The following is a 13,285-nucleotide window of genomic DNA, read 5'->3' on the forward strand; positions in this document are numbered from 1 at the left end:
CCTTTGTTCACCCCACAATTTTCTATGAATTTCCCCATCACTTTCCAAACTGCAAAAAGCCTGATTATTTTTTTAAAGTTTATTTTTGTACTATGGTGACAGAAACTATAACTTTCTTTAATTGTGCAAAACTAAATTTAGAGAATGCACTTAAATTCCTCCCCCAAAACAGTGGCTGATGAAACAGTTAATGGAATAACCTAATCTCCCACTATCCAAAGAGGATGGGGTGGCGTACTTGCCTCTGAGGCTAGAATGAGGATTCCTCATTCTGCTATCTACCTCCATCAGGTGACCTCACCCTAGGTCAGAGCATTAGCTATCTTTATGGCTGGTGCTGAGGAGGTTGCTGATTTACCATGAGTCCCAAAGCATCAGATTTTAGGATCAGTGAATCTTCAGTTGCCCAAGGTTGGCTCCTCTCCCTGTTTCTTTCAAGTTGGGAAGGTTTGCGGAACTGTCTTGGGTAAATGTCCCTTCACCAGGGTGATGCCTCAGAGTGCTCACCCCTAGGAACATGCGCTGTCTTTACCTTCTTTTCCCCACCCACGTTATGCCTGCTGCAAGACAGAGCCAGCCTAACTTGTCATTTCTCAGCTTACCTATGACTCCAAAACGTGGACTGCAGGCCTTGCAGTAGATCCCCCCAAGAACAGATCACGCCTCTTCTGAGAGAGGTGTACCCCACCAATTACACAGTAAGAATTTGCATCAAACTGCTGCTCTTAGTTGTGACTAACATTTGTTCAATTATGCCCAATCTGTGTAGGACCGAGGGTGCATGCTTTTGATATGGGACACATTTTGAAAACACTATCAGTAAATGAATGCTAGGCTCAGTCCAAAGATAAAGCATGCTAATGGGAGAGTTGCAGAGTTACAAGACTATGGACAGATGGCTATTTGAATGAGCCACACATTCAACTATCATGGTGGTCTTAACCATCAGTGGGACTTCAGTCTTTCCCGATGATATTTTTGACAATGTGCTTGGTGCAAAAAAGAAAAAAAGAAAAGGTTACTATGAATCAGGAAGATTATTTTTCAAGGGCTTTGGTATTTTTTGTACAAGATTCCAATTTCTAACTTTTTATTGATCGAAGTGACATGCTTCTGGAAAGTGGCTTCCTTTAAAAGAGTGGCTATGGTCTGTTTCTTTTATTTCATAAAACAATTTTGTCATGCAACTGCCAATCATTGCAGTCCTTTCCACCTGAAAATTGCTGAGGGCCCTCTTATTGTAGCAATTGTACATCTGTAGAATTCAAATTGTAATACAATAAAATACAGAAGCAATAAACATATAATTAAATGTCATAATGAATATTAAGTGTGATGTATATGCCATCTCCCATGGTCAACCACAAATCCACTGAGACCCTACAGGTCTCTGGAATGAAACTGATGGTCATGGAGCAGTTTGGGAAGCTCTGCTCTATCGGTTCAATCTTCTAGTTTCAATTTATGATGTTAGGAAGGCAATGCATATTTAAATATACATGGTAGACAGGCTATTCAAAATGTATTGACAGGTTTTGCATGTCCTTGGAAGGTTTGAATACGATCTTAGGAGCATGATAGAAGAGACAAAAAATCCATCTAAAGTAGCATCCTATTTCCCACAGTGGAGTCACCTGATTGCTCCGAGAAGCCTACAAGCAGAAAGAACATGATTGCAATAACCAGGTGTGCTGTAAAGAGTCAGTATCAAAGTAAAGGTTTATCAGTCAAATCCTGTTTTTTGTTCATATATAAGTTCAATAAGGCAACTTCTGGGATCTTGTAATGTGTTGGTGGGTAAAATCTTGCGTATTTCACGAACAACCGGGTCCTGAAATGATTACACTTTTCAGGCACATCCACCACATTTGGCAGTAGTTGCCTCTGTCACCTCATCTACTCCAACAGAATTCTTATGAATATAAGAAAGTTTTACTGCAGTATTTTCAGCATCATTTCTTTAATACCAGCTGAAGAACACTTATAGGGGAATTTCTCTCAGATCTTAAACCAATATTCATCTTCAATTCCTATTTCCAAGTACATTTCCTACATGTGTTTTAAACTTCCTGCTGTGCCCCGTATCCCGAAGTGTTCACAGCTTGTGTATTTGGGAGACACTTTCCCCCATGTTTTCTGTTTCTACAATCACAGCTTCAAACCAGGTAAGCCCCCTAGTAGCCTGCTGTTTAATATGTAGTGATACAGTATTATGATAACAGGATCCAGTATTTTTGTATTTCACTTGTATTTGCTACAAATTCTTTTGCAGGGATTGGTCAAGACAAGAATATAAGAAAAGTCCTGCTGGGTCAGATGAAAGGCCTACCTGATCTAAGGTAGCCTGTTATACATTACATACAAAAAGGAAATGCATTACCCAAAAAGTGGATAGAGATTTGCAAAACATTTGTGTTGCAATTACAGTAATACCTGATATTTCTGTGTAACCTTTCTTGACTATATCCCGTTCATGGGCTATCATCAGTTATCCGCTTTTCTACTTCTGTCGAGGATTGAGTTAGATTTGTTCAAATCAGCACAACAGGTGTATAAAGTTGTGAGACCTCCAGAATAGTGTGGGAAGTAGCACTGCTAGGAGGAGGAGGAACTGGCAAAATCACCCAACATCACCTTCTTCCTCCAGCAAGAACCTCTTCTAGATCTCAGTGCTGTCTCTCAACATACCTTCTATTTGCAGAATGGCAGATATGGATCCAACCCATTAATTCCAACTATCCTTATCTGGAGTGATACCTGATGTATAGTTAATGCTATATCACATTGACTGCTCCCCACATTAAATGGGGGGCGCCCTTTGCGTGGTCACGCGCAGCCCCCTGGACCCTATGCAGCACCATTACCACAGGCTTGGCTTCGCCTTCCCCAGGTGGGATACCTGGAGGTCTCTGCCTACCTCAGCCAGTTGCCCAATCCCTCCTGGGGAGGCGTTGCCCAGGTGATCAGGCCAGGTAGGGGGAGGGACCACCAGCCCTCACAGTAGGGGGAGGATCTTACCTGGGAATCATCAGTTGGCTCCAGAGCTTCTCCCACCCTACCCACCCTCAGTTAAGACTTCCTTTGCAGGTTAACCTTTTCTCCACAGGAACGCGGTCGCTGCTACATCAAGGTCGCTGTTGAAGGGCCGGAAAGGAATTCTCCTGCATTGGCAGGTTTGCCTTTCCTGTAGCAAAACGTCACAACTTTGGCAATGTCAGGCCTTGGGCAGAATCCTTTAGTCTATCTTCCCTAAGTGGGGGAGGGTGTGCAGCGGTGACCCACGCCCCCTCCTCTTTGCGGCGGCGATACCAGGGTTCCCTGTTAAAGGGGTTGTTTGAGGGGAGGCTTTGGCCGTATGCCTAGAGGTTGTCATTGCTCTCCCCTGCAACAGCGGTGTAATGGGGGGCGGCTATCTCTGCTTGAACATGTGTTCTCCAGAGCCAGCCCATCCACCCCACACACTGGATAACCCTGATGTTCCCCAGATCCCTGGTGGGGACTGGGAGGTATAAATGCCCAATGCCTGAGCCAGTGGCGTAGCGTGGATTGTTAGCACCCGGGGCAAGGCAAGTAATTTGCGCCCCTAACCCGTGGATTTGCGCCCCCTAACCCTAACCCCCAGATGTTGCGCCTGGTGCACCCCCCACGCTACGCCACTGGCCTGAGCCAAGGTCTACCCACATCTGAAACATAATAAAGTTGTGGCCAATTTTAATCCCATAGCACATTGTCTTGAGTCATTATTCCACATGGGGGCTGCCCAGGGTTTGGGGGACTCCACCTGTCCACACTATATTCAGAGCAATGCAAACTCTTTTTATTTTAACATCATATTTCCATATAATAGATTTAGCAGCATATCTGGGAAGGTACTATGATGTTTGTGCCAAAGCAAACTAGAAGTAACACGGATACAACTGAACAAATCAAGGTATCATAGCTGACTATCTCAATTTAATTTTGCCTTAAACAGTGGCAGCTTGAGTCTTAGTCTTATTATGTTGATGCTTCTTGAGGAATGAGCTTTAGTGAGCCAGTTCTGTGTATCTGTCAGATCTAGGGAAGTTTTTAATATTTAATGCTGTATTGTTTTTAACACTTGATTCGGAGCTGCCCAGAGTGGCTGGGGAAACTCAGCCAGATGGGCGGGGTTTAAATAATAAATTGTTGTTGTTGTTGTTGTTGTTGTTATTTTACTAGTGGTTAATTTCAGTCACAAAGTGTTTGGTGCAAGTATATTTTATTCCTAATTAAAACAGTGTGGTTCATAAAGCACTGTTCCTATTCCCTTAAACTAAACTGAAGTAATTTCTAGAATATGAATAAATAACAAGGGAAGAATAATTTGTTTTAAATGTGAATGGATGGGGTATCATTTACTACACAAACACCTTTACCTAACAATAAGGGATTCAATGAAATGAGTTTGGATATGAAATTGCCAAATTTGGTAATTTGCTCCTTTTATTCGCAAAATCAATTTGCATCAGTGGTCCATGTCAAATAAAACTTGGTGACATTAAATAAATGGCAGTCAACTATATGTAATAGATTGGGCTTTGTATGGTATTGTTTCTTACTGAACAATATAGGCTGATGAAGGGATGCAGGTGGCGCTGTGGGTTAAACCACAGAGCCTAGGGCTTGCCGATCAGGTTGGCGGTTCGAATTCCCATGACGGGGTGAGCTCCCGTTGCTCGGTCCCAGCTCCTGCCAACCTAGCAGTTCAAAAGCATGTCAAAGTGCAATTAGATAAATAGGTACCGCTGCGGCGGGAAGGTAAACGGCGTTTCCATTCGCTGCTCTGGTTTGCCAGAAGCGGCTTAGTCATGCTGGCCACATGACCCAGAAGCTGTACACCGGCTCCCTCGGCCAATAAAGCGAGACCCAGAGTCGATCACGACTGGACCTAATGGTCAGGGGTCCCTTTAGGGCGCTGATGAATAAAGCTAGGAGTGCATTTACAGATTTATAAACAATCTTTTGAAGATGATTCTGAACATTTGCCGAATTCCTTTCAATTATTGTGGCAGTTAAGAAGCAATTAATAGTACATTTTCATTTATTAATATTTATTCAAATATATACGGAGAAGAAATATTGAACAATAACTACAAACAGTGGTTCTAATCTAGAACAGTTTTTGCCTATGTTGAAGGATATTTTCTTGCATGTGGATTTTGCTATACCATTGTTGCATACAGACACAATCTGGAGAACTTCAGGATCCAGGCTTTTAAACATGTGAGCTATTCAGTTTTCCACAACCTTGTGCAAAATTGTGCCACTGTGAATATGCAGCGAAAAATGTGAGCAATGAATGTCTTTTATTGGAGGGTGGAAAAGAACATTAGTTCCAGAGACTACATTTTGGATCCTTCGTGAACTTCAGAGTAGCAATTTATAAAAGTTTGTAAATTTGACCAGTTAAATCTTTGTTTAAAATGTTCTTTTAAACATCTCCAACCTACAAGAAAGAAAGAAAAAGGAACAACTGTCATTTTTTCTCCTGAGAAAAGACTGAATGATATACATCTATAAAGAGGATTTTGTGAGCACAGAAACAAAAGAGTCCTGCAATTTCCAACCAAAGACATTAGTAATTAAGAATCTTTGGAAGACCATAACGGACAATAATCTCCGCTCCAGTATGGGATTAAAAGATAAACTTATTTTGAACATGGAGGTTCTGTTTAGTTATCATGGCTAAATGATAGTTTCAACAGAATGATCCACCAGGAAATTTGTCTAGTCCTATTTTAAAGCCATTCTCCGCTAGAGTTCCAACACCACATCACATGGCATCAGGTATCATGTGTCCGTTATACACATCTATATGCCATTTTGATTTTCATGTGATAACACAGTATTCAGAATGAAATAGCTCTGAGAATATTTTCCATAAGAAGCCAGTAAAATGCTCTTAACATTGTTCAGGTGCAATGCTTCCATTAATTCAATTTTCAATTGACTTTGTTGTCTTCCTAAATGTCTCCTCGGCCTCCTAATCCAGCCTCTCCCCACAGAGTCTATCCCCATATAAACTTAGCTGGACCCTGCAATCATCATCTGAGGTCCTTCTTCATGTGCTTCCTCCACGAGACACCTGGAGGGTGGCAACATGAGAACAGGCCTTTTCTGTGGTGACTCCCCACTTTTGGAATGCTCTCCCCAGGGAGGCTCCTCTGGCACCTTCAGTGCATATTATCTTTAGGTGCCGGGCCATTTTTCTCTATACACAGACCTTTGGCCTTTAACAATGTATGGTTTTTATAAGTGGGTGGGATGTTTGTAAAGTACAACCACACCACCCCCAACACCCCAATTTGAATGTATTTATGTTTGGTTTTTTGTTTGTTTGTTCGGTGTTTGGTTGAAAGTCACTTTCGGTTGCTTTGGCAAGGCAAAGCAACTAACTAAATAATAATAATAATAACCTCTTTTACTCCTCCGGCCTGCCCTCCTGTTACTACTGAAAGCCTGGAGAATGGAATGATCTTCATAGTTGTTTTCTTCATGGAATACCACCGACTTCGCCAGGTTGCCCAAATGATGCCATTGTCATAACCACTTGGACCGGCATCTTTCTCTGTGTAAGAACCACCTAAAATACAAGCAGCAACATAATATTATGTAAGTGGATGGTAAGATTATTTTTACAGAATGAGAAGATAAGCTGCACTTAACTTTACCCTTCTCTGTGCCCTCAGCAATTCTGCAGCAAGTTTATTCAGAAGTCAGTTCCACTGAGTTGAATGGGACATTTCATAATAAGAACAGTGCTTTTTTTCTGGAGGGACGCAGGGATATGCATACCCCTAAACATTTTGTGAATCGAAGTTTGGCCTCATTGAGGGGCAGTATTTCAATATGAGTAGGAAAATGAGAATACCCCTAAATATTTTTTTAAGGAAAAAAAAGCACTGCACTTAGTTATACACACAATAAATATGTGATATATAAAATGTCAATTGGCAAGCAAATGGTTCCTTCTCAGGCTTACTCAGAGTAAGTATCTGAAGTGAGATGAAGGGGGCATACTTTGTAATTACAATTCTTAATCCCTCATGTGTGATATGTAAGGAGTCAATTGACCAGCTAATGGCACCATTTCAGTATTAAAGTTTCCTATTTCAAGATATCTCAGAATCATAAACCACAGGAAAATGCATATACCTGGCCATCCAGATCCAGAGCACAGCGGATTCTTGATCCTGGAAAATCTGAAGCACCTGCAGACTTGCTGTAGCCAAAGGCTAGCATATCAAAGTTGAATTGATTTCTCTCTCATTGAAATCAATGGGACAGAAAAGTGCTTAAAGGAGCAACCTATGCATGTTAACTCAGAAGTAAGTTGCACTATATTCAGTGAGCCTAGGATTCACTTTTGTTGGATCCTACCCTGAATGTTTAGGACTGGAGGGAGAAAAAAATCAGACCTATCAAACACCCCTGATTGAGTCCATTTTAACTTGGATTGGCTCAGAATAAGTGGAACTATTTCCAGTTTATGTGAGGAGGTGTCTGTGTTTGCCCATCTCTTTCTGAAACCTGAGATCAGATGAGTCAGGCCCCTGTTACCTGTCCACCTTCAAAGGTTTGGAGGGGAGGGGAGGGGAGAGAGGACTTGGAGCATGCAGAAAGTTCATAGCGTTACCTTGATAATATTTGCCATTGAGGTGAGCAGCATGACATCTGTTCATCCACCACCCAGATTTGTCCTGTTCAGCACAGTTGCCATCAAATTTATCATTGTCGTTGTCAGCTGTGCTGAACTGCATTCCGTTGTGGGATGTGAAGAATTTGTCACTTGGATCATCTCCAAAATCAAAGCCTTCAAAGGCATCACCAGCCTCGCCGCCAGAAAAGAAGGCGTAAGTCAGGCGATACTTGTCTGCTTCAGTTCCCACTTTGAAGTGGGCGTAATCTGCATAGCTGTAGAAAGGAGAAAGTTAAACGTTCCAAATTTTACTAGCATTAAGTGTCTTTTACTTTTGATTCCTCAGACATGTCCGTTAATTATATTACGTGGTGCAGGCATTTCAAGGTTACAAAATGGGGGCATTTGCGCAGAAACTGTCTAAAACAACTGCCTGCCGAGTACTTCATCTTAGCAGGTCTATAAACGCAGAGGACTTGATCGCACTCCTCTGCTCTGGGCACCATAGTAAAGCAGTTTTCTGCTATTATAGTTACTGCGGGAGTAAATTAGAGCTTGTTTGAGAGATGAGGTGCAAACCATCCCTGGATCATAACATTGTACACTAACTTTACCTGCTTCTATAATTTAAAAATTGCTATTTTAAACAAACATGATTGTGCTTTTTATGCTCTTCAGTGGAATATTGTCAGGTAAAAAAACACTGGGGACAGCCCAATAGTCTTTCATTAGTGCTGTGGACTAATGGCCGGAACACATATCAATGTCAGATTGGCTGCTGGGAAGGAGCCTGGATCACATGTTGCAGGAAGCAGTAGAACCCAGAGAAACCAACAATAGCCTTAAGACTTATATTGGCTGGCAGCAAACGGGCAGAAAGATGATGGCACAACATAACAGGCTTGCCAGGTGTTGACAAAGCAAGAGCTCTCTTTGCAGACTTTGTCCCACAGACCTGGAGTGGGGGCATGGATGGGTGAAGAGGACAGCAGAATGATCTAGTTTAATACCTTAGAATTTGGCAGCTGTACAGTGCAAACTTTGGATAGCCAGAGTTCCAAAGTCTAAGAGCAATGATGTCCTGTGACAAAGAACCAGGTAGAACATAGTCCTTTCTGCTGCATTTAACAGCCCCCAACAAGTCACAAGATCCCAAGCCTTTACTGTTACAGTTCCTCTACCCCAGCAATGCTCATACACAGATCCTGCATCTACCTCTTCTTCCTTCCCCCACAAAGCCCTCCTTCCCTGCTTCCACTGGCACCATTGTACCTCTCTCCAGACAACCGTTGCTTCACTTTCCCCTCCTGGCCTCTGGTCAGACCCCACTCACCCATCTTTTACTCCCTGGGAAGCCCTTTTGTGGGGAGGCCTCATGTGTGTTCCTGCTTTTATTGCACTATTTCCTCTTAACCTTCTGAGCCAAATGAAGTGTTACCAGCAGGTACAAAGTTCTCATGGGAAGAAAATGTGAAGTTTGGGAAGGGGAAATCCCCATTGTTCCTTCTGGAAGGAGCATGTGGTTAATAAGCCAATGTCTGACCACCACCAGCATAAGAGTCATGAACTACTGAAGAAATCCTCCTGGAGGAATACCTTTTTTGGCCACTCCAGTCCTCCAGCTCTATTCGCAAGGCATATGGAATAGCAGACTGAGTGGTGATCAGATGAATCTTCTCATTTCCTAGCCAGAATTCTGTCTGGTCGTTTGGTGACAGGTGTCCAAAGCCTTCTTTGTACTGAATCCAGTTTTTATTAAAATCTTCACTCCCATCAAGCCTCTGATAAGGAATTGGAAAGGTAGGAAAGGGAAATGAACAGGATTAGGATTCATTTTATACGACTGATCTTCTCTTATATGTTATGTATGCCACGCATTCACTTTGCAGATCACATACCCTCTGGAAAACCGTCCACCCGTTTCCTAGTGTATCCATTTCACAATAAACCAAGAACTGCTCCTTGGCTTTGAGAGGTTTGATGAAGTAGAGACCGCTCTGCCTGGCACCTTTATTTGCAATGTCTTGACAATCTATAATGAAGAAACAGGATCAACATATGTTAGTGAAACTGCTGTCTATGGTGTTCACATTTTAACTAAACAAGACTAAATACACCACATACCTCAATCGTTATAATTTGCATTCTTCTCCAGTGTTTTACCCAAAGAACTCGGGACAATATACACAGTTTAATCTCTCAAGAATCACATGAAGTAGCTTAGGCTGAACAGAGATTTGAACCCAAGTCTCCCTGGCCTAAGACTAACCCCACACCCCTCAAACCACTGGTTCTGCTCTACATGGAAACTGTTCTGGAGTACATAATTTAAAGACTGTTAACAAAACACTTTGGACACTGAGATGTACCTACATAATTCATTGCAAGTCTGCAGAATTAATGAGATACATTCCTATTTGTCTGCACCGAAATGTGGTTTTCTTGGAACTGTATTAACCTACAACTGAGCTATGGCCCTCCTCCTCTTTACTTATATAGATAGAGATGTTGATAATTTTACGGGTCAAGCAAAGCTTTTGAAACTTCAGAAAATACCACAAGTTGTCTCCACTCATTGGTCCAGCCGGGACTTCCACTAATGGGAAGGAGATGAGGCCTCTTGCAACTGCTCCAAAGGTTATGTTGGGGTGGGGGTGGGGGGATTTTGGAACAGTTTGGTAGGTGAAGTGGGAACTTCAGGTGAAAGGGAAGTTTTGCAAAAACTACCTTAAGCTGATGGAAGTCTGTGCTGCATTCAAAAAGGATTCCATCAGTGGAAGGACACAAGTAGATATAATGCAGTAAACATGTCGACCTCAAGGCTCCACTTTTAAATATACTTATTTGTGAGCATATGCAGCAGACATCAATGGAAACTATGAATATTTGTGCTTAGACTTGAGGTGAGAACAGAATGACAGCCCATAGATGTTAGCCTGGACTTAAGCCCATCTGGATCTTTAGAACTAAGTCACTAGAACTAAGTTGCTTGTTTCCATGCTTTAGTGATGAAACCATTTTATAGTGGCAACTGTTGAATGAAGAGTTATTTCTATTGATCTCAATCCCACAGTCTTTGTACCCACGTCCAGTTCTTTCAGATTTAAAAATATGCTTTCAAATGGCTGGGCTTCATGCTCAAGAATGAAATAAGTTTATAAAATGGCCAATTAGCCACATGCAGTGCCTTTCCATAAAATGTTAGTACACAATAAACTGGCATTATCCTGTCACTGCGACTTCCCATTAATTTCTGTATATATTTGAATTGAGTGGACTTCATGATCAGAAACAGATTAATTTTTTTAAGAGAGCTATTAGCCACCTCAATTAGATGGGAGTGATGGCACACAATTCATCAAGCAGGTACTAGGCTCTCACTCTTACCTCTTCCAGTTAATTCTTGTATCTGGACAGTGTCTTTGCACGGCTGTAGGCATTGTGCCTCAAGCTGAGCAGTCTTCTGCTTCAAATGTTGAATATTGTTATTGTTCGAAATCAGCAAGTCTGTCAGTTGCCTAGCAATTGAAAAACCCAATACAGGACAGGTTTATTGGAACAATAGTTGAAGCTGAATTCATTTAGATTGTGAGGAGGTGGGGGGGCAGAGAATCATGTCTTATCTCAAGTTACCTCACTCTCTGCATGTCCAGCAAACTGTCCACTGAAGGCACAGAGCTTGGTGCAGGTCCAGTGAGAGACCCCACTCTCCCCTCGATGCAGTCAGTATACTAGGAGCAAGTGTTTTTTTCCCCCCTGTACTAATATAACCTAAAAGAATAATTGTACTGCATGCCTCCATGTCTGCTGCCTTGAGCTCATTGGAGGAATAATAGATGGCTGTATCTGTGTTCTTTAGATGTGTAAGAAGCATCTACTGTAGTCTGATTAAACTGGTTTATTCAGAAGTTAGCGCCAATGTAGTAAGTGAGGCTTGCTTCCAAGTAAACAGGTATAGGAGCTGCAGCTACACAGATAGCTTAATTATCTTGGTTGGATTATAACTTTAAACAACTAAATAGCCTGATTAGGTGATAAACCTTAACTAAGCAAACAACTTGTCTATTTACACAGATTAAGTTATAAGAACACACATTTTCTTTAACACATCAGCAGAACTTCATTGAGGAAGCAAAGCAGTGAGATTAAGTAAAGTTCTCAAAGCTGCAGTAACAGAAGATACATACTGTATTGTATTTTCATGGGCCACAACGATGTTTTCATATCTGATGATTTCATCAATGACTTCTCTGGACTTTTGAGTATAACCTGGAATCACATCTGCAGAACAGGAACAAAAGCATGCAAAATGTTAGGGATGTGCTGCTAAATGAACTGGGAAATAAAGGAATGTTTCCACTGTACTGTAGTGGCCTTTGCTTTCTCACTTGGCTGAGTTTGAGGGGATCCTATGTACGCCTGACGAATCTGAGCTATCAGTTGGTCCGTTAAACCTGAAGAGTTAGAGATCTGTTCCAGGATTTGTTCAAGTATCCGGAGATCTCGATCCACTGTAGGCTGATATGTATTCAAGAAATCTGCAATGCCACATGTGGTGGGGCAAAAGCTACCCTAAAGGAAAAGAGAACTTTTAAATCACACTGCAGAAGAATAAATGTTTAACAGCCTGACTCTATAACTTTTCATTCCCTACACATGCAGAACCTGATGAATATTAATCACCCCCTTGTAGACTAGACAAGAGGAGAGCTTAAAACACAATGATAAATGAGCTTATTTTAAAATATTGCATGCAGTCCGTAACCAACGTTAAAAGCAGGCATACATTTTAACAAATGCTTCACAAAGGAATACACATACCAACATGCCAGCAGTAACCATATTAGTAAGACGCGCAAGAATAACAAGAGATATTGACTTACAAATCGATCATCCAAGATGCAGCAGTTATCACGGGTCACAGGAACATCATACTATGTGAAATAATACATAAAATAAAATGAGACTTTCAGTGTTTTTGCTACTGCGGCAGCTATTTCAGCCGTTTCTTTAAGAGGTTGCTACGCTGCCCTGCTTCACTTACTGTGCTGCAAGTTGAAAAAAGGAAAGACAGGAGAGGCAGCCAAATGTTGAACCTTGGTTTCATTGTGCCTGTGGCTCTGTGACTTCCCAAGCACTGAAGAGGCAGTGCTTAATCAGTGCGGCTTTGCAAGTGTCAGGGACCTGATATTGCTCTCCGGACTACACAGCAGCAGCTTAAGGGATCAGGTGGGACACAGTGGGTGGACGCAGTATTGTAAATAGGCGGGGACAGAGTGGGGAGGGAGGGCAGCCTCTTCCTGACCTTGCGGGGGTGTTTCCGGGATCCGTTGCCTGTTCTTCCCATTTTTAGCACCAGTGCATTATTCATTCAGCACCCACGTTCCTTTGCAGGGAACAACAACAACAAAAAGAAAAAAGTTTTTAGAAGATGGACAAGTTGCCCTATGGAGAAATCGCTTCCAGGAACCACTTGCACTAAGCCTGACCTGTATATCTGAAGGGCCTGATGATCAGAGATAGCAAAGATCGCAAGAAGAGTCTACGTGCGCCACCACAAAGTTCAAACAGCTCCAAGTGAATGTGTTATTTTGTTAAATGGCTTATGCTGTGCTCTTGGACCCC

General features: G+C 42.0%; 1 protein-coding gene across 1 annotated transcript; it reads right to left on the bottom strand.

Moving 5' to 3' along the window:
• Positions 1–5,351: 5,351 nt before the first annotated feature.
• Positions 5,352–12,873, bottom strand: FGG (fibrinogen gamma chain). The gene is made up of 10 exons (XM_081926325.1): positions 12,705–12,873; positions 12,544–12,594; positions 12,049–12,232; positions 11,848–11,941; positions 11,048–11,178; positions 9,559–9,692; positions 9,257–9,441; positions 7,658–7,935; positions 6,438–6,604; positions 5,352–5,467 (listed from the first exon to the last, which is right to left on the bottom strand). The coding sequence occupies exons 1-10, from the start codon at positions 12,765–12,767 to the stop codon at positions 5,453–5,455; spliced, it is 1,302 nt and encodes a 433-aa protein (XP_081782451.1). The 5' UTR covers positions 12,768–12,873; the 3' UTR covers positions 5,352–5,452.
• Between the last annotated feature and the right edge of the window lie 412 nt (positions 12,874–13,285).

This window comes from Podarcis melisellensis (assembly GCF_964234715.1).
Source record: "Podarcis melisellensis genome assembly, chromosome: 9".
In the NCBI taxonomy this organism is placed as follows: Eukaryota; Metazoa; Chordata; class Lepidosauria; order Squamata; family Lacertidae; genus Podarcis; species Podarcis melisellensis.

What these genes read in the sequence shown, in the direction of transcription:
- FGG (XM_081926325.1), bottom strand. Translation starts at nt 12,767, where the DNA reads ATGAAACCAAGGTTCAACATTTGGCTGCCTCTCCTGTCTTTCCTTTTT. An exon ending in TTTTTTCAACTTGCAGCACA is followed by an intron (nt 12,595 to 12,704) that starts GTAAGTGAAGCA and finishes TATTTCACATAG; the next exon opens with TATGATGTTCCTGTGACCCG. An exon ending in GACTGGAGTGGCCAAAAAAG is followed by an intron (nt 7,936 to 9,256) that starts GTATTCCTCCAG and finishes TCCTTTCTACAG; the next exon opens with CTATGCAGATTACGCCCACT.